Genomic DNA, 20,765 nt, shown 5'->3' on the forward strand with positions numbered 1-20,765 from the left:
CCAACCCCACACTTGTTTTACCCTCAGCGAGTTTCGGCAGAAACTGATAGCTAATGCTTTTCATTAAGCCAGTCAAGAAAAATTGCTTACCAGGGTTCACTCCTTCATCAGCCTAATCACACCCATTCACTGTTCCTTTCATATAGACATTTCAAATTCCAACTCAGAGACACACACCACCCAAGAGACATCTGCTTCCTGGCTCCTTTTCATCTTCCCCAGTGAAAAGTACACGGCAGTCCAGAAAACACAAGCTAAGCGAAATCTAGAAGTGAGAACCAATTTTAAGCTGCTGAGAGGTCAAGCCAAGAAGAAAACATTGAGAGAAAGGTAAGAGGAGAAGGTGGAGTAAAAAGAATGACAAGGGTCTGGCCATTTGATTTATCCAAGAAAAGGCTTTTGTCCTACAGACTCTAGTGACAGGCCTCAGACACTGCTGTGCAGTGACAGAACAGAAAAACAACATGTGCACATGGTGCGAAGGGAAAGGCTGTCTGAAGCTGTTCAAGGTGCCAGGTCGAAGTGGAGGCTCCAGAGAGTGGCAGTGGCCTCAGATTGAGGTACTAATTTCTGGAGGGACTTTAACAACCAAGCCTTGGGAATGCTCAGGCAGCAACCGCATTTCTCCAAACCATCAAGTGTTGGGCATTCAATCAATAAATGGGTAAAGGGGAACGTCACAGAAGAAATATGAACGGTCAACAAATATATTTAAAAAATTCATGTGCATCTAAAATGAATAAATAAGAAAGAAACAAAAATTTGGGGCATTCAAGAGGTGGATGACCAACAGCTCATGAGCTTTGGAAGCAATTTCCCATGGGTTCATAGTCCAAACTGAAATTTTGTCTTCAAAGCAAAGTGCAGAAATACAAGTTTCATTTCATGAAGTATTATAACCATAGCTTTAGCTCTAAGGTAATTTTTCTGTATGGAAATAACTGCTTAGTTGAGTCCTCATCAAATTTTTCATCACAGTCACATTTATTTATGAAAATCTGCAGTTGACCTAAAGAGCTGAAATCCCATTTTCTGTCTATAGTTGTTCTCTAGGATCTGAAGTTCTCTGCTTTCTTCTAACTCACTAGTCAGAGAAAACTTGGTGAATGAAGCACAGAGTTCTTTAAGCCTAAGATAGGGAAAACAGTTTTGAACACTGGATTTCAATATATCTCATAGGAAACAGTTTCTCCTTGTCTCCTTCTTTTCCAAAATTGCCCAAACTAAGTACATTTATTATTTCAGGTTAAGAATTTCCCATGTACTTTACAGGATACTTCTCAGGTTTATTAAAAGCAAAACAGTTATCCTACTTCAGGTTTGTTTTACATGTACTCAATTTATCACAGCTCAAACACCAGATGTGGTTCACATTTAAATTGTGTCTTTAATATAAAGATCGAAGGCTGCTGAAACCACGTGTAGATTATAGCCATTTTTCAATAGCCGGAGATCATGTTTCAAGGTCTTGACCTCGTGATTTAGCACTCAGTTCTTTTGGTGATTTCTCATTTGAATCCCATTTTTGAAGGATCATCAGAAAATAGGTATTTGGTTTTTCAAATTTCTAATTAATAAAGCCATGCCAAATAATTTCTATACACCTAGATCACAGATTGCAGAACCGAGTAGCTTGGAGGGGCTTCAGTGATCATTGATCATCTCTACCCAGAGAGTTATATAGTACCAGGTAGTCCAGAAAACACTGCATCTTCCTACAGTCCTAGCAAAGAGTAAGCAAAGAGACAGACTTTTCCATTGGTTTCTCTGCCCCTTGAGCACATTTGGTTCACATATTACATGTTCTACATTTTGTTTAGTGACTTTATATTTTACGTTTAATATTTTCAGAAAAAAATGTGGATTCTGAGAAACACAAATAATAGTGTGGCTGCAAAATACCCTGATTGCACTGACAGATATTAAATAAAGAAAATATCTAAAATCGCCCTTACTGGCACTACACAAAGTCTAATTGGAGTTCAGTGTCTATGATAAATAGTGCCTAAGAAATTGCTTAAGCATCATAAGCATTATGAGAAGGCCACGGTTTTTATTAAACACTGAAAATCACATTTTTCCCAGTGGTTGTATTGCAAGATAATGAACTCTACAAGTGGCAACAGAGATGCAAATTCAATTTTGCACAAGATTCACAAAAATGCCATGATATATTATGCCGATGGAGACAGAGCCCTCGTCTAGACAAAATGCAAAAATCTCCTCGTGTTCAGTAAATGTGTATAATTAGGAAAATATGAAGAGCAGCTAATCATCAGTATTGCATGCTTGTCTGTATCTCCAATACTGGATTTAAAAATTTCTAGTTGAAAGTTGGAGCTCACTCTTGTGGGTTTCAAGTTTTACCTTTTCGGTTTTCAAAAGGACTATTGGTGTTTGTGAAATTAGAAGCCACCTTAATCAAGTCTAGGAATTTTGTAGCTCTTCCTTAAATTTTCCTCTTTCTACAGAGTGACATGCTAGGGTTTTAATTTATAAGAGCAGGTTTTGTTATACAAATAAGCAGACACTGTCTGGGGACAAAATTGAAGCAGCTCTGATAATTTTATTAATTTATTTGATTTACTTCTGGTTTCTCTTACCCTATCTTATTTATGTCAAAGTAAGTTGAAGCAGAATTCATTATGTGGTGAAATGTAATTTGAACACTTTTTATTGGAACATGATGATTCAATCATTTCTCTCTGTAAGTCCCATTATTTCCTCTTACATTATTTTGCAGAGATCAAATCATATAAGATGAAGTTCTGAAAGAAACTTAAGAATTTATTGGGAGGGATGAAATAATATCCCAATAATTTCTTATACTATGAAATCTAAGCCATACAATAATTAACATTTCTAATAACTTTGTGTTATATGATAGCATATTTTCTTGAGGAAAATCATTTGCATTAGTGAACTTGACGTTTTTGAGTAAACTTTTGATGGAACTGTAATTTCTAACCATTTTGATTTATAATTGGATGAAGCATTAAGCCTAACCTGATCCAGTTTGGGCATTTCTGCCTATTGTTGATTATGTGCTTTACAAAATTTCCCAGATTTTTACCAGGTCTTTTTCTCTTCAAACAGAAGGGTTTAGGAGTTTTGTGTTTTAGTAACTTAATGAAATGTTAATAAAAATATAAATAAGTGGATATTCATCTCAACTGCTATGTACTGACCTAACACACAGAATCCTGAACCTATAAATGGATCAAGTTACCAAAGTTCTTTCCCAGATTGACTATTTAGAAATGACAGCTAATTCCTCATGGAGATATTACACTTGTGACAAGACTCTCTCTTAAATGCCTTCCCTGTGCTATTCTTCAGATCACAATTCCTATGCATCATGAGTGACCTATTTGCATGTTTATAAACCTGTAAGAGTTAAATGAAGACCAAAGACAATAGCCAGACATCAGCACAAAAGGAGGGTCAGGAAAATCTCAACAGCAACTGAAGTACAAGCTTATTCCAGGGGGCTTGCCTCCTCATCTCACCCAGCTTGATGGTCCTTCCAGAAGGATACCTCCCCCAGTGGGTGTGGCCTGGAGCAGTCATCTCCAAATTCTAACATGCATCTGAATTATGGGGAAATTTGTAGCAATGCAGGTTCTCTGGCCTCACCATTAGGCACTCATGAATTTAATATATATTGGTTGAGATTTGGGGATTTGACTCTTAGAAAGAATCTCTAGTTATTATTACACACACAAGCAAACATATACAAACACACAAAAGAACAATAGGTACTCCACAGTGAGGGACACAAGTCCAAAAACTTAACCTTGCTGATTTCTGTCATTAGCAGATTGTCTATCTAGAAGATGCAAGATTAAGGGTAAGAAGACACAGGTCTACTCTTATGATGCTGTTCCAAGATTTGATGGGTATTCAAGAAGCAATAAGCTGGGCATAGCCACAAACAAAACGCCACAAGGCGACTTTCTACCATCACCTTCCAAAGCTATAGAGCTGCCATTGGTTGGCCCTCCATTAAAAATGAGAGCCTGAGACACTGGCCTTTACCATTTGGGATCATTTTCTACCATGTTGTTAACCACTGTTTAGAGTAAACAGATCATATAGTATGGGAAGAAATTTTAGGATTTAAATTGTGAGCAAAACAAACAAAAAAATTGCAGATAACATCATCTCATTGGCTAAGTTACCTAAATTTTCAATGTAAATTGCCTCAGATTCACTGTGGGTCAGTGTTGTGTGTTGGAGTAAGCATGAAAAAAGGCTGGCTGGATGGCTAGATAAAGAGAGATGGGCACTAGTTTAGAATGTGCATTAGAGAATGGGCTCTGAAGTCAGACTTCCAGGTTCAAAACATAGTCCTTCTGCCTGTTAGCTACATGTTCTTGGGCAAGTTGCTTAAACTTTCTGTGCTTTATTTATTCTTCTGTGTGATTAAAGCCACAAGTAAGACTGATTACATAGGGCTATTGTAGAAGTTAAATGAGATCTATATACATATATAAAAATGCACTGTACAGTGGCTAGCCTATACTAATAATAAATATTTGTTGTTATTATTATTGTGTTAGTTATATAATTAAGCATTGGTGCTGACCCTCAGGAAATAATTTCCTAGCTTCCTGGCTAAGTTTTTTTTTAATGCTAAATTAATGAACACGTATTTTTGGAGTCTAGGCCTTGATTCTTTCAAAATTATCATCAGTCCCCAGAAAGAAGCCATGTGATACACCTAAGGGAGTTAATCCCTAAACTCCTTGCTCTTTATCTGGAAACTTCTGAGTTTCTTTTTGATAACAAGCTCCTCAAACATCTTCCCAAGCATCCCTTTTCTTGAACTTTGAGCTTCAGATCCTCCCAGAGACCACTGCTTTCAGGTCACTGATGGTATACTCTGTTCTAGTTTTTCCAAAATTTCTCTGCTTTTGTATTCATGTTCTTATTCTTTTGGGATTTCTTCTAGAATCGTCTATGTTGTTCTTGTTGCTAATCCTTCTCAAAAAAAAAAATAAGTAAATAAATAAAAGTCACCCTTGAAACTTCAACATGAGGGCTCTGAGAGATTATTTTCTCAAAAACCAAAATATAAAGCATTGTCAAACCTAAAATGCAATTTACAAAACCATACAGGAGAATTTTCAAAATATAAATGACATGGAAACTGGACTAGAATGGAAAAACTAGCTTCAAATTAAAGAGAACAGATATGGCCTTTGGGGGGAGGTGATATGCAATTGGAATAGAAAGATGGGCTACCTTCTGCTCTAAGAGTCATAGGCAAATTGAACTTGTTAGCCACACCTGGAGTTCACTGATGTAGAAATGTATTCCCACCCCCAAAGCTACAATAAGATGACATGGAGTAGATAAAATCATCCACTGACTTGTTTCTTTAGTTGTTCGCCACCTATTTATTATGTACCTACAATATTCTAGGCACCTTTCTAAGAGCTGATGATGCCAAAACACTTGTTTGCTCATTGACTGTCCATGATTAAGAAATTACAAAATTGTCAATAAGTAATTATTTTCATCTGCAATTTTCAATATCACTCAGTGACTACTGCCACTGAATTCCCAGTAAGACGTGACTTCCTGATTACACATTCATCATCTGACAGAGACATATGACTATATACGCTGAGCCTAATCTGAACTTTCATTCCCATCCCTTCTGCCTCCTCCCCATCCTGCAGTTTCATTGTTAAAGGTCCCAGAGAATCTTATTAGTCAGAGATGTGTTTTATTTCATCTCAATGGGAAAATTTCCATACTGGCAAATGTATCTAGATACATGGAAAAACACACACAGTCTCCACCCCAGGGGAAGCAAAGTACTCATCCAATTCTCTTTGGAAATATTTCAGTCCCTTCTCTCTGAAGTCTCATTCTAATTAGTCTCTCCAAGCTGCTCTCTGACTGTACCTCCACGACCCCAAACAGCTGCCCAAGCTCTGCAGCTTGGTGCTGATACATGCACAGAGGTGTATGGCAGCTTGGAAATCTCTACTAAATAGTATCTTGATTGTGCTCGTATTTGTCTCCATGGACTTTGAACTGCAATTGAATCATTCAGATCCCAAACTCTGGTCTCTTTTAAGTTATCAAGATCATTAAGAGAATAGACATGGGGTGAGAAAAGAATTATTCATTTTGGATAAACTCCCCATCCTAACTTAAACGAACTTCCCAAGCCCAATAAAGACTTGTCATTTGACATTTTTGAAGAACACATGTTACTCTATCCAAATACTAATAATACGAGGCAATGGTCACACAGACAAATCTGTGTAAGCATATGTGCATGTCACCATGTCAAAAACATCAGCTCCTTGACATTCCCTGACTTTACAAAGCTTCTAGAAAGATGTTTATCAGTGTCAATTCATGTTTATTTTTAACAGACTCACTAAAGATCCACAAAAATTTTGACCCCTTTCAGTGACACAGTTTGGAAATATGAACCTTTCCATGGAAAATGGAAGAATGAGGTATAGAGAGTCATCAAGAGAAGTTGTCTGTCCTCTGAGATACTTACAAGATTGGTAACAATATTGGTTCCCTATAGAACGATGGTGAGAAGGCATTATTAGCTATCTGTCTGGAATAGGATAAGCAGGACAGGTGCTGTGGATCTTCAACCCTCACGGATTGCCTAGGAAAACTCAGTAAACCTGTGCACTCCAACATGTTTCTGAAAACACTTGGCTCTCTCTGAACTCTGTCATAGAAAGACAGATATCAAGTTCACCTAGGAAATCTGAGATGCTAATCTCAGAGGAGTGAAGTCACTCAATAAAGAGTCCAAGGTCTATAGCATAGGATGTTTTTTCCTAGGAATTTTTTTCAGAAATAAAACCAAGAAAAAAAAAGGAAAACATTTTTTTGGCAGTAAAAGGGAAGGAGGATTTTATATTATTTTAGTTAACAAGAAATGAAACAAGGGTGTATTATTTATGATGATTTAGTGCTTTGATAAAGAGGGAAAAACATCACTGCCACCCTAGTGAATCTGTGTCAACCATTGCACCACAGGGGTCCTGAGGCTTGCTGACTCTCTTGTCTTCCCCAGTGTTAAGTTCATTACCCAGGCTGGCATTCCCCAGCCTTCACATCTGAGGATGACTACCCTCTAGCATACCTCCATAAACCTACAGGAGAAACGTAATACCAACACTACAATTCCTCTTGCAGGGTTAGAAAATTGCTAGATATTAATTTTGTACAAGATGTGCAGCAGCACTAGGCTAGAAAGAGCCCTGATTTCCAGGGGACCTGAAATAGAAACTTAGCCATGTGTTAGGAGTATAATTTGAATTTGTTCACTGTCATGCTAATCTTTCTGGGCCTCGGTTTTCTCCTCTGGGAACAGATAAATAATATCTGTGCTGCAACACTGATAAAGACTTTTTAAATGTGAAAATATAATCCATGTGATCTGGCATATAAAAGACACTGCACACAAGTTGCTTAAAAATAGTGAATGCAGACATTACAAAAGGGACTCATGGCATTAAGAACTAGGCTGAGTGAAAACAGAATATTTTAAATCTCAATTGTTGCATCTCTAAGTTAGCAAATGTAACACTACACTTCCAAATGTGGGGAAATGAAACCATATCTAGCAAGTTTTTTTTTTAAGAATTTAACTAATTTAAAAATATTTTATACACTATTTTCCCCCTAAATTATTTCTCAAATGGTTGTTTCTCAAATTTACTTAGAGGCTCCCCTAACCCCCATATTCTTTTCAAAAGAATCTCCCCCCAACCCAGCCACAAAGCCATGTTTATTTCCTCACTCTGGAGAGTCACATTTTTTAAAAAACATGCAGAGATAAGATGAGGACTGTAGACAGCACAGGATGGTTAACTCTGGAGATGCTGAGGCTGGCTGAGCAAACAGGAGACAAGGAATGCATTTGCAGGGGCAGATGAGGAGGGAGTTGAGGAAGAACAATTAGGCCAGGAACAAAGGAAGGGAGAGAAGACTGACAGATAATCAGCTCAGCTGTTCATGTATACAAAACTGAGCTTTGCAAAAGCCAGGGGTTTACACAAGATCTGGACCTGAAGGATTTCTGAGTCTAGACCCAGCTAAGGTAGAGGAAGTGAGATTTTTCTTTCTGCACAAAATTTAAGGAAATACACCAAAATTCAGTGGTTGAGTTTAAATAATAGCTTAATATTTTTAAAAAATATATAAATAAATGCAAATATCCATGATAAAAAATATCAGAATTTTAAGGAAAGAACTTCCAGGACTCATCTCACTTACCTTTCTAGCCCTATTGAGATGATGTTGTCTTTATTTATAATGTTCTGATATTTTCATCATAGGTAATTCTCACATTCATATTTTATCTTTTAAAATACTGAATGAGAATGTTATTGATCTTGACGTTGAAATTGTTTGGTACCCCCTTTAAATTCTGTGCTCCGAGTGACTTTATCCTGTGGTCCTACCTACAGGAAGCGGGGGTGGGCTGTGAGAAACCTAGAGTGACTGTGCAGGAGCAACTCAGCAACCAATGGAAGTAACTTCTTGGGGATGCTTTGGGTGCTTTCAGGAATCTCCATTTGAATTATGTTCTTAGGTCTAGGCAAGAGTAATTAGAAAATGACAAAACCAGGCGACAGAGACCACAAATGGATCTGACACTCTTGTCTTTATTGGTATATGTGTTTGGCGCTGAATGATCAACTACAGTACAAATTCCAAAACAACAAATCTCAATTGCAACAACATATCTATAAGACAGTGAGTTCATAGTTCCATTGATCACTCTTACACACATGTGGACCAGCTCTGGAGTTTCTGAACATAATGGGAGAATACAACGTTGGGCTTCACTCTCTTGTATCAAATATGAGAAAGGGACATAAAGGTAAAAAAAGCATTCAGTATCAACAGTGCCCCCTTCCCTATCCCTCCCGGCAGAAGTTGGTACAGTCCCAGAGGGCTGATTCCAGCCCAGATGGCAGCAAGGGCAGCCCAGGTAGCAGGGGGGAGGCAGCAGGGTCTCAGAGAGGATCACAGTAACACCCAGATCTGGAGCCCATTAGTAGAAAGGTCTCCTTGAAGAACATAAATGCATGCCCAACCACCCACAATCCTTTCTCTCTAAGTGGACAGAAACCAAGGGGACCATCTGAATTAATCCCTCAATAAAGCAGCCTCCACCTCACACACCTGTGTTCTTCCTCACGTTGGGGCCCAAGGAGGCACAGAGGTTCTCAATGACATAGATCTTCCCAAAGAGAACAAAAAAGCACACCCTGGGATGATAACACCAAGGACAATCCCAATGTATCAACTATTAGACACGAATCTAGCTAATAACCACTTTAATTAAAAACTTGGTGTATGATATATAAGAAATAGGACAATATGCATGATTCAAGAGAAGCATGATTCAGGAAATGAGTGATGATCTTATTCCCTTTGCTGTGTGTCCATTGTCTTCCTCCTCAAAGTTCAGGAGTTCAGAAATCCAAGGCTCAGCTAATCATAACCAATATCTTACTAATAATACGAGCATTTCCTCTTTCAAAACAAGTATCTCTTGATGAAGGTCAACATAAGACTCCAAGGAACCAAAAACCTTACACATAAAAAGAGGAATTTTATCATCCACTCAAAGACTCTTTAAAGAAATAGAAACACCCTAAAAGTATATCCTCTAACAGACCTAGGGAAACAAAGAAACAGCCCTCTATAACTAAGGCTCAGCTATATGTATTCATGGTTTTTTTTTTTCCTGTGGCTATCAGGAAATAGCATTAATGGAATTAGGAACTAGGAAGAAATGTGATCATTAACATCATAGTTCCTGAATCCTAAGCCACAGGGAAAAGTAGGGAGGATAGGAGAACAAGATGGGCAAAGAAATTTATATTCACGGAAGTAAACCCAGGATAGAGAAAACATGAGACCCATTAGATCAGCTGACCAGGATACTCTACCGATAGAAGGTAAGAATGAGTTCTGCTCCTGGGCATAGAGGCAATGAGAGTCCCTCTATTCCTTGGCAATTGACTGAAGGCCAAGTTACTTGCAGAAGTAAATTCTTTTGGACTGATGGGTTGGGCGGAGGTAAGTGTTGGGCATGAAATTATAAAAGGATCTGAAAATCCATCATTCCTGTAGAAAAGCAATTAAACTGGCTGCTCAGTGATGCCATCTCTGCTTATTTTACAAGCCGACATAGTATGTAATCTCCTCTAATAAAGACATTCCCTGAAGTGGAGACTAGCTATTTTGATATAATTACATAGTGTAAGGCTTTATCCTGTCCTCTCTGTATCAACCACTTTATTGGAACATTAGGAATATGGCACTCAGTCTAAATGCCATCATTATCTAATAATGAGCTTGGGCTCCACTTTAATGCACCCAAAGGTCAATGGCATGGTTAAATAAATGTGCTAAATAAAAGCAACAGGATAACAAGAATGTTGACATCTACCCACAAACAGTAACTGAGAAGAATCATTGACCACATATAGTAACCAATAAGAATAACACAGAAACTAGGCTTAGATCATTGATTTCTTTATAGAATTCTTCCCTACCTTTGGTTCAGAATCATACAAATTTAATCTCTTACAAATCAAAGGAATCTATTTGTTCTGAACTCATTTTTGTAATCTGTCAAACCTAATATTACTCTGCAAAATACCAACATGGACATACTGTTGAATGCCATGTTATTAATAGAGGTCCCCTTGCCAGAACCCTACACTAGGATCAGATGCCTGAAACTGCAAAAGAGGAAGTCTTTTATGATGAAAAATCTGGGGACCTCTGAGCAGCTAACTTCATCAAGTTTATGCAAGGCTGAAGGACCAAAGGTGAACCCTAGGTTATCAGAGGTCTTTTCCCAGTCTGGGGATCCCCAGTGGAAGAAAATGTATCTCTTATATTGGGAAACATCAGATGTAACCAACCTGGCCCTTTAAGCTCCAACAGGCTGAGTCCCCTGAAAGGAACTAGATAGCCAGAATGACGAACTGGGAAACAAAAGTGATCAATGGCTGCAGTAGAGCCACAGTCTGCATTTGGAGTCATCTACGATGTTGACCCTAAATAAGAGCTGTTAGCCTGCCTCATCAGAACAAGGAGGACCTCACATTTCCTGAGACTTCCCAGCTCACAACACAAAGCAAATACGACATGTGAACTGAATGTAACATATCCAGCATGCTTCCTATGGAGTTTCTAGTACAATCCATCAAAGGCAAAAATATGAACAAAGCCCAGCATAAATAATGGTAAGGACACATACAGTTCCACTTCCTATTAGAAGATAATAATAGAACATTCATAAAACTAGAGAGCTTTATATCCAAATGACATCTGCAATTATCTCTAATTATTGGGATTACAGGTGATTTTATATCATTTTGTTTTTTACATCATCCAAGTTTTCTACTCTAACTCATAATATTTATTCTTATTTTTAAGTATCTAATTTTAGGGCACCTGAAAGTGTTCTGGATGATCAAGACTTAATTCTATCTTATTAGTAAAAATCTTCAGGCCTGCACAAACAAGGGTAATCAACGCATTGTAGTTTGACTGGTTTTAAAATTGAATTTTCACACTGGAGGAATTGCCTCGGTCCTGGGAAAACCAGGATGTGCAGTCACTCTTATATTTTTACTCCCTTTTTCTTCTTGGCCACAAGTCTCATAATTTCTCTCTGCATGGAAAAGCCAAGTATTCACCTCCAGCTGAAACACACAGTATTCCTTCAGTGATAGGAAGCAGCCCCCAACAGAAGTCAAAACTGATTCAACTCCCCCTTGAGTCACTGTCTTAGAATGCAGCTCTCACTCCCACTGAGAGAGCCAAAGGGGCAAAACCATCTTTGTATACATGCTAACCAGGTTGCACAATGAAGTAGTTATCTCCTCAATTCTTTTCTGCCTATGGCACATTGCAAATTCATCTTACCTGCCTTTCCAGAGTAGGAACAATGATCAAAGAAAAGAGAACCAAAACAAATAAATAAGAAACCACTATTGGGTAGCATTACTGCATTTTAGGAAAGAGAGTCGGCAGAATGCAGAAGCTCAACTATGGTGGGTTATCCTCTTGGGGTGGCAGAATCAGTAAACACAGGAAATCTGCACTTTACAGGGAAGAACCCCACCTAATAGCTGCCATGAAGGGTTGAGCATCACATCCAAAAAATCTTCAATCATGCCCTCTCTATTTAACAATAGGGAGTGCTCAATTGTTCAAAACATTTGGATAACAGGAGCTTCTTAGCAACACAAGCAGTTTCTCTACATTTGTATTTGCTGAGCTGGTCCTGGTTCACAATCTGCTGGCACATGCAAGAGTGACCAACCTGAAACCAAAATGGGGTGCAGCTTGATTAGATTCATCCTGCTGGTACACACACTCCAGTTGGGCTGGGCTTTGGGAAACACCCAAAACAAATGTATTCAGATATTTCATCTGCTGGGATACTTCCAAAACATCACTGATGATTTGGTAAAATTGAACTGAAATGGCTGATGTGTGCAGGATACACAATTCCATCTTGGTTGAGCAATGGTATTCCAGAATAACACTATGGGTGTCTCCCCAATCTAGATCCATAGTAATATTTTCTTTCTCAACCATCAAGTTTAGGATTGAAGTGTTTTCTCCAGGAGATCTATGTATCCACAATTGGGTGCTATTTCTTTTTTTTTGATAACAAATAATATCATCTGGTGGTCAAATGCTAATAACATGATTTTACTTAGTTGTGAATGTGCTTGAAACTGGTTTGCTAGCAATCTTCATCTCAGTGGAGTTTATAACATAGCTTACATTTTAAATGTAATTATGCAGCATGTATTCATTTCCTTTCTTCCAGGGAATGCAAGTTGCTTTTTTAAGCATTATTTGATAGCCTCTTACCATCTCCTTTGGAGTTGAAAGGGAATATGATATCAAATTGCTGTAGCTAGCGATGGGGGACTATGGCACCGAGAGGGAGAAAGAATTGTACTGGGACCTGCAGAATGCCAGCAATGTGCCATGACAGCCCCCACGGGACAAGTTGTCAACCCAGTGTGCCATAAATGAAGCAGTTTCTAAGGATCCTAAAATAACTGCATTCTCTCTGCCCCAATGCTCATGCTGGGCAGAATAGGCTTAGCTTATTTTTAAAGTGCAGGCCATGGCCTTCAAAGGCATACAAACAGTTCCCAAAGCAGCTATTATTTGGCCAATTAAATGCTTAGAAGAAAATATATTTTTGAAAGACAAAATTAAGAGGCAAGGGACAGGAGAAAGTGCTAAAGCAATTGTTTCTACCTGTTTTTGAATCCTATCCCTGGCCACCAAAATGCACCACAGTCATACGATTACACTGAAGTTTGAAGATAACCCTGGGTAACTCTCAGGGCCCTCATTCTTTGATCAAATGATCTCCTGGGGTCCTGGATATAATTCAGAATTTTTGCTCATGTGTACTCAAAGTGATGTTGCAAATATGTTCAAAACCTCTGCAGCTCTCTGAAAAATATCACCTTCGTTCCCTCCCTTTGTTGGTAACACAATGACCAAGTGGACGTGGCAGTTAAGAGGAGCAGGATGGGAACTCTGTGTGATATTTTCAACTACTATTCAAACACTCCCTCTCTTTATAACATCTTATTTCCTTAGTCCTAGCTGGTCTGTGAATCTGTGCTTATCTACATGACTGCCTAATAAGCAGATAACCAGTGGGAACACACACACACACACACACAATGCCTGGAGAAGCATGGCACTCTCTGGAGGAAATCAATAAATTTTATCTATTTCATCGGAAATATAATCAAAGTGGGAAAATGTCAAATGTCTTCATATGCATCTGCCACAGGGAGTTACTCGCCCTAGGTATGCATAGAGGGCATGCTCTGCAAGGACAAACACATACACATACACAGTTAGACACAACTCTAATTGAATTGAGGCCCAAGGCCTAGGACCCTAACTAATTTACAAGGCTGCTCTAGGAAAGACACATTTTTAGGAATGACAGTAAATCTATGCATATAATGCATTCCCACCCTACAAGAGTCAACCCAAGATTGACAATTTGGGGGGGTTTGCTGGTTATTCATTTGTTTGTTTGTTTGTTTGTTTTCCCCGCTCGGAAGGTATGTTTCCATGGCACCCTGTCAAAAACTTTCTCAGCAGTCAAGGAGAGGATAGCCACACAGCTGCCTTTTAGCCAACTTTGTGTATCCTACTGGGAAACCACCCCATTCTGTAAGACGATGAGGTTTTCAGACATGTCTAAACAGACTAGGTGAATTAAAGACCAATTGCAGACTTGATGTTGCTGAGCTCATCAGCTCCATCTTGCCATCCTGATTGATCGAGGAGATGGGTCTATAGTTAAAGTGGCATAGCACTTTGAGGGGTTAGTCATTAGAGCCCATTGCTTTGTCTTGGGAAGATAACTTCTTGCTTGGCTAGATTATGGAAGCTAAGGAGTGACGTCAAGATGTTGTCTGGCCAGAATTTGCAGATAACCATAGAACTCTTCTCCTCCATCAGGCATGGATTTAGCCTCCTTTAGTTCCTGCAGTGACACAGGAGCCTCCAAATACCAAATTATTATCAGGCGGTCTTGGGGGAACCTCTGGGCCCTGCAATAAAGTAGACAGACTTGCTATTGGAAAGTGCTCGGGAGCAATTCATCCCTGTTCAGATTGCTCTAAAATCCTGCAAATCATCTCTGGACTTGGTAAATGAAAACTGTCACATAACTCCAGATAGTTGTTGTAAAAGTACTTCGGGGATATAATTTATCATCATCTTTCATTAATCTTATGCATCATTTAAAGAAGTCCGGTTTGATCATGTCTTTTGCTTGCTTATTATTTTGTTTGTAATGCAAAGCTATGCAAGTATTGAGGCTGTATTACTTTGAACAAGCCACTTCTGAACACCATCTCTAAATGATGTTTATATTACTGATCTTTAAGAATCACAAAAGGTAGTGAAAAATTGACCAAACCTGACTCACACTGATGTATTCATATTATCCCACCTGCGGTTTTAAACCTTCAACCATTTAAATAAAACAATAAACACCTGCTCTCTATGGGGAAAATGGAGTATTTGATACTCTTAGGCCTGGGCTCCACACAGCCTCCACTATTCCACTATTTCTAATCTAGCCTCATTCTCACATTAACCTGCTAGGTCCCTATAAGTAATTGAGTTTCTCAAACCTGGCCTGTCTTAGTGCCTGCCACATGATATATTGTGATTATACCATGATATAACTACTGGACCTCTACAGTGACATTCCCTGAGGACAGAGAATAAGCCATCATTAATGACTGAATCTCTAGTTCCTAATAGTATGAAAGTATTATAGGTAATCAATAGCTATTTATCCAATGGAAACTCAGCATCTATATTAGATTCTTATAATTCAGTGAAACGAGCCAGAGATCATAAAGCATATGCTGGATATTCTAAAGTCAATATATTTGAATTACTTATAGCTTTGGGAAAGAGATGTAAATTGCTGGTTTGTGGCCCAAACCTCTGATAGATCAAGAAGGATGAAGGTGATATACTATCCACATGACATGAAAAAGGTTCTAAACTGTCTCTTGATATCTTTTTTTCAGATATCATCTATGCAACTTCTTGGAAGAGTCTCTCTTGAGAGTTATTTAGAAGTTAACCAATTTAACATATTCAATAAGAATCACCTAATTGAAAGCTAAACTCTCAAAATTTCATGGACCAATAGCAACAGATCCCTCTGCATTACCAGTCTATGCATTTTACAATGTTTTAATTTCTGGATGACTATGAGCATATGTACAGAAAGAATTCTTTTTGTTAAAAGTTGATTTCTGCTAAAAAAAAGTTCTCTAAATCAGTTTAAATCGGGTGATGCATTGTTAAAAGCATATCTAATAAAAAAACTACTGTGTGGGGATGTTTGTTAGGAATAAAGCCAATGGAAAGGGCTATGAGTCATGTTTACTTGTTACAAGTTGGCTAGTAATTAGTATTTGAGTACTGGATTGCCACCTCTGGTCAACATCTGGCCACAATCAAAGGCACAGAATGTTACATGCTATGAAAGAATGCTTCCACAGATAAAGTAGCTGCTTTCCATAAGCTTACAGACTAACCCATGCAAGACTACAAAAACACGTGCACAAGGTGGTCCTCCTCAGAACAATAGGCAACAAGTACATTGAAGATAAATGAAAAAAAAAAAAGGAAAGAGTAAAGAATGACATTTACGGAAGGGTAAAAGGAAAAGGAGAAAGGTAAATTTCTTCTTCATTCCTACCTCTTTGAAAAGAATTCATGAGATATATATATATATAAATTTTTTCTGGTATCAGATAAGAAGTAATGAGAATACTAAGCCAGGAAGGGTTGGTTGGGTCAGGGACCCAAGAAGACATTGTAAAGAAGAAACTTCCTTTTAGGATTTCTAAAGGAAGAAAGCACCTCTGGTGGGACCACAGACTCAGCAGCCATCTCGCCCCCTTCCCTCCTGGGAATCTCGCCTGCTACTTTATTTGCTTTCTTACTTTCTTGCTAATACATTAATTTTCTCTTATTGAACGTGTTGGAATGAGGGTATCTACTTGATTATTTAGCATTATCTTTCCTCCGATGAAAATGAGAGCACACTTTGTGAGGACATGTTAATTTTAGTTAACTTCAATTGTAATACAGCTTCCGGCTAATTGAAGGACATCACATAGTCTGTTCCTGGCTGTGACAGGGGCATCATAATACTCTAGTCCTAGGGAGAACAATCAAAATCATAAGAGATTCTCCCATCAAAGCATTCTGCTTTGTTTTCTTCCATATTTGCTATTAAGTATGCAGGGCATTTCAAGGACATTTGGAGGATGCTTACATCATCAAAGAATGCTTACTTTAAGCAACGCTTCCACTCACCTTGATCACACCATAATGACAATATTAGGATCAATAACAACTTGATTTCAAATAATACCTTCAAGTTCAAGGAGCTCAATATTCTTGACACAGTTTTATATTTGTCTTGTAATTAGAAATTTAGCTAAAAACTATGGTAGGACCTAGTATCACACATTACAAGCATTTAATGCTATTCTTTCTAACCCGGAATCCAATTTTAAATGTACCGTGGGATAAATGTGAATGAATAGGAAGAAACAACACGTGCATCCATATCTACACACATATTTAGGATTTGTTGCCAAACGTCTTCATCCCACGAGGGTTTTCAGCACAAAGTCAGTCCCAAAGCCTACTTTACAATGCTCCCACTTTACCTTGGAGGCAGGGCAGAAAAGTGGCATTTAAGACAGAATAAGGACATTCAAATAGAAGATACCCATTCAGGGTCATTGAATCTCTGGGATCTGGGCCATCCAATCCCTTGTGGTTCCTTGTGGACCCTTGATAGTGTATGAAGAAGGCCTGCAGTTATAATGGCAAAAAGCCCGTTTTTCCACTGTGGTGTTATTTATTTTTTGTTGTTGTTGTCCTTAAAGCTCTGTTCCTGCCTTATTTTACTTTATATTTGGCCAGTGGCTCAGAAGATAGGATAAGGGGCTCTGAAAAAATCCCAAGTTTGCCAATGGAGGGTAATGGGTTAATCTAGCTCTGAAAAATAAAAGTCAGCCTACTTCACATGCATATCATCTGCTGCCATGTCTCTTTCCTTTCATGGCATCACAAAAGGCCTCATGCTGGAAACTAGTACTGAACAAAGAATACACAATGACCCAAATTGATACCACCTGTATGCAGCACAGTACTGCCCCAACTACCTCGTGTGCACGTTTTAATTACTTTCAATAAGCCAGATTTAAATTACATCAATTACCTGTCATCTATAACTGAAATATGTGCATTCTCGTGATACTTCTGGTTTCTGTCTCTATCCCTTTCAAGATAAGCATGCCTCGATTCCAACTTCATATTGACAAATGGTTTTGGAAAATGGATCCCAAGAGAAGTTGTTATCTGCCCACTGTTCCAGCAGGAGACACACCTTAGGAATTCTGTAGCCAACAAACTAAAGGATCTAGTCCACAGGCCAAAGTCTGTAAGAATCCTGACATTTCACTGGCCCCGCCCCTCCATCTGCGTTATCGGGAACTCTGATAAACACACTTCTTGCAAATAGGCCAATAAGTACAAACAGCTGTACTTACATGTGTCTGGCTTGAGCTGACTGTTGGTGATGCCAAAGTACTGGGGATTTTCAATGACAGGGATTTTGGTCATTCCAATAATGACGGCATCAGGGCCACCTTCTGAGGAGGATGGAGTGTTACTCCCATTGGAGATGTGATGGAGGGGGCTGGCGGAGTCATCATCATTGCTGATAACTGAAGCTGGGCCTGGAGTTGGAAAGATAGACATATTGTCCTGTAATTCCATGACTTCAATGGAGCAATAATTCATGAACATTCAATATCCATTTCAAGTTCACAGAGTTGTACAATCATTACTATAATCTAATTGGGGGACATTTTCATCACCCTAATTAGCCCTTTCCCCCTATTCTCCCATTCCCAGTCCTAGGCATGTACAAATTTACTTTCCATCTCTGGATTTACATACTTTGACATTTCATGTAAATGAGATCTTTTGTATCTGACTTCTCTTATGTAGTGTACCACTTTTTAAAATAAGAGAATGGGGATATCTGAAGTCTTTATGTCATTTCTTTCCTTATTTTGTTTTTCTGGCTTTTTGTTTTCTGTGGTGCTGGGGATGAAACCCAGAGCATCATTGAGCATGGTAGGCAAGTGCTCTACTACTGAGCCATATCCCCAGTCCCTGGAACCCAGAGTCTTGAGCATGCTAGGAAAGTGCTCTGACACTGAGCTATATTCCAGCCCTAGTATAACATTTTTTAAGATTCATCCACAGTATAGTGTGTATCAGTACTTCCTTCCTTTTTATTGCTGAGTAATATTCCATTTTATAAAAAAAAGGTTTTTTATCCATCCATCCATAAAAGGACATTTGAGCTATTTGGATTATTTAGCTATCAGGAATAGTGCTGCTATGAACATCATGTGATGATTTGTGTTGGACACATGTTTTTATTTCTCTTGAGTAGAACTGGTTGGTCATATGACAGCTCTATGTTTAACATTTGGAAGAACTACCAAAATGTTTTTCAAAGTGGCTGTGCCATTTTGTGTTCCCACTATCAGTGTATGAGGGTTTCAATTTCTTCACTTCCTTTTCCTGTAATTCAGTATGCAGCTTTTCTCTGTTCTGTGAGTATCTTCAGAATACTCTATTACTGAAACTCCCAGTGAGAAGCCACAATTCACTACACATGGCACTGAAAGTTGTGCTGGGAGTTTGAATATCTGAGTTTCCCATCTCTACTCCTTGAACTAGTCACCTACCTTCTTTGTGCATCTGTTTACACTTGTGGAGTCTGCAAAATAATATCTGCTTGTTATTTTATGATACTGGACTGAGACTAATGACATGGAAATGCATTATAAATTTGAACATGCTCCATTAGTATGAATTAATATTTGGTATTCGTAAGTAAACTTTAACTGGAAGACTAGAATTGCATTAAGTTCCTTTTGCCTTTATATTCTGTGAGTGCCTGCACCATTTTACTGTACAAAATACGTCGATAATAATAATGGATCAATCCCATGGTGAAATTATCTACTTTGCCTTTAGTTTTAAGATTATTCATAATTACTTGGATGCCCATTGTTTTAAAGAGATAATCATAGGATTTTTCATAGAAGACTTAAACTTTTAGTCTAAAACCTCAGGATGTATATGTATTCTACTATATCTTGTCTAAACAATTTATCCATTGAACAGTAAACTCAAACTGGTTGCAACCAAAAATAGATTCTCAGAGATAAAGGTCAATGTGAAGTCTTCAAAACAGTTACAATCATTCATGATAGGTACTCCATAGGTAGGAAGGAGACAAAGCCTCTTAAACATAAATTGCACACAGTCCGAAGTGTACAAAATGAGTCTAATGTCCTGTGGAAGCAGAGCACTGGCCACATCTACTGACATAAGCCCCAAGAAAGGAGGAGAGCAAAGAGAAGCAAAATCAAATACCCAGCCAAGGCAAATGCCACATTCAGGAAGAGAAAGTCTGAATTATTATTTGCTATGCAAGAAAATGTGTTTCAACCAAACCTGCCCCCACTCCCACCCCCCAGGATGCACCTTCCTGTATGCTCTACCTTTTCCTTCACACATAATTATTCCAGTGAAAAGCTTAGCTGTTCTAAAAACAAACATTGTTTTGTCAGGGGCTTTGGTACAGTTTTGAATCCCCTATGCAATATAATGATAATCCATCCCGCAACCTCCAAGATCTGTGTTTCCTCCTCATAGGGGGATTATCACAGTTTGTAGTGATAACAATTGGACATTCCCCAGCTAGTTAGGTCTTAAACAAAGTATGCAGGAGGAAGCCAACTGCTATTATAGGTAATTTTTAAAGTATTCTCTCAATGGGATGTGCATTTAAGTTGCCTTTAATGATATACTCTGGCTTAATTCTGCAAACAAGTCCTCACCCAGCCAATTTAGAAGGCACAGAACAATCAAAGCCAAGGCAAGCTCACATGTTGTGCTCATCTTGTGCCTTGCTCACCTAAGTCAGCAAAGAGCAAGAATCCTGCCAAGAATAGCTATAAAGACAAGTTGTTTCTAACCTCCCCGACCATCCCTGTTTTAAGGTCTGCTTTCTAACAGGCCTCAATCATCCAGATTCTAGCTGGCAATGG

At 38.4% G+C, this 20,765-nt stretch overlaps 1 protein-coding gene across 4 annotated transcripts in view; it reads right to left on the reverse strand.

Annotated features, from left to right (window-relative positions):
* Nucleotides 1–20,765, reverse strand: part of Ntrk2 (neurotrophic receptor tyrosine kinase 2) — a 352,936-nt gene that overhangs the window by 137,416 nt on the left and 194,755 nt on the right. For 3 of the 4 annotated variants that reach the window (XM_077797810.1, XM_026410618.2, XM_026410617.2), the window contains one exon: nt 18,180–18,368. In XM_077797810.1, the coding sequence (XP_077653936.1) occupies nt 18,180–18,368 (189 nt within the window). Of the gene's footprint in view, nt 1–14,604; nt 14,634–18,179; nt 18,369–20,765 lie in introns of those variants that run through there. The other variant, XM_026410619.2, reaches the window with a different exon arrangement.

Source organism: Urocitellus parryii, chromosome 4 (genome assembly GCF_045843805.1).
Source record: "Urocitellus parryii isolate mUroPar1 chromosome 4, mUroPar1.hap1, whole genome shotgun sequence".
NCBI classification, from domain to species: domain Eukaryota; kingdom Metazoa; phylum Chordata; class Mammalia; order Rodentia; family Sciuridae; genus Urocitellus; species Urocitellus parryii.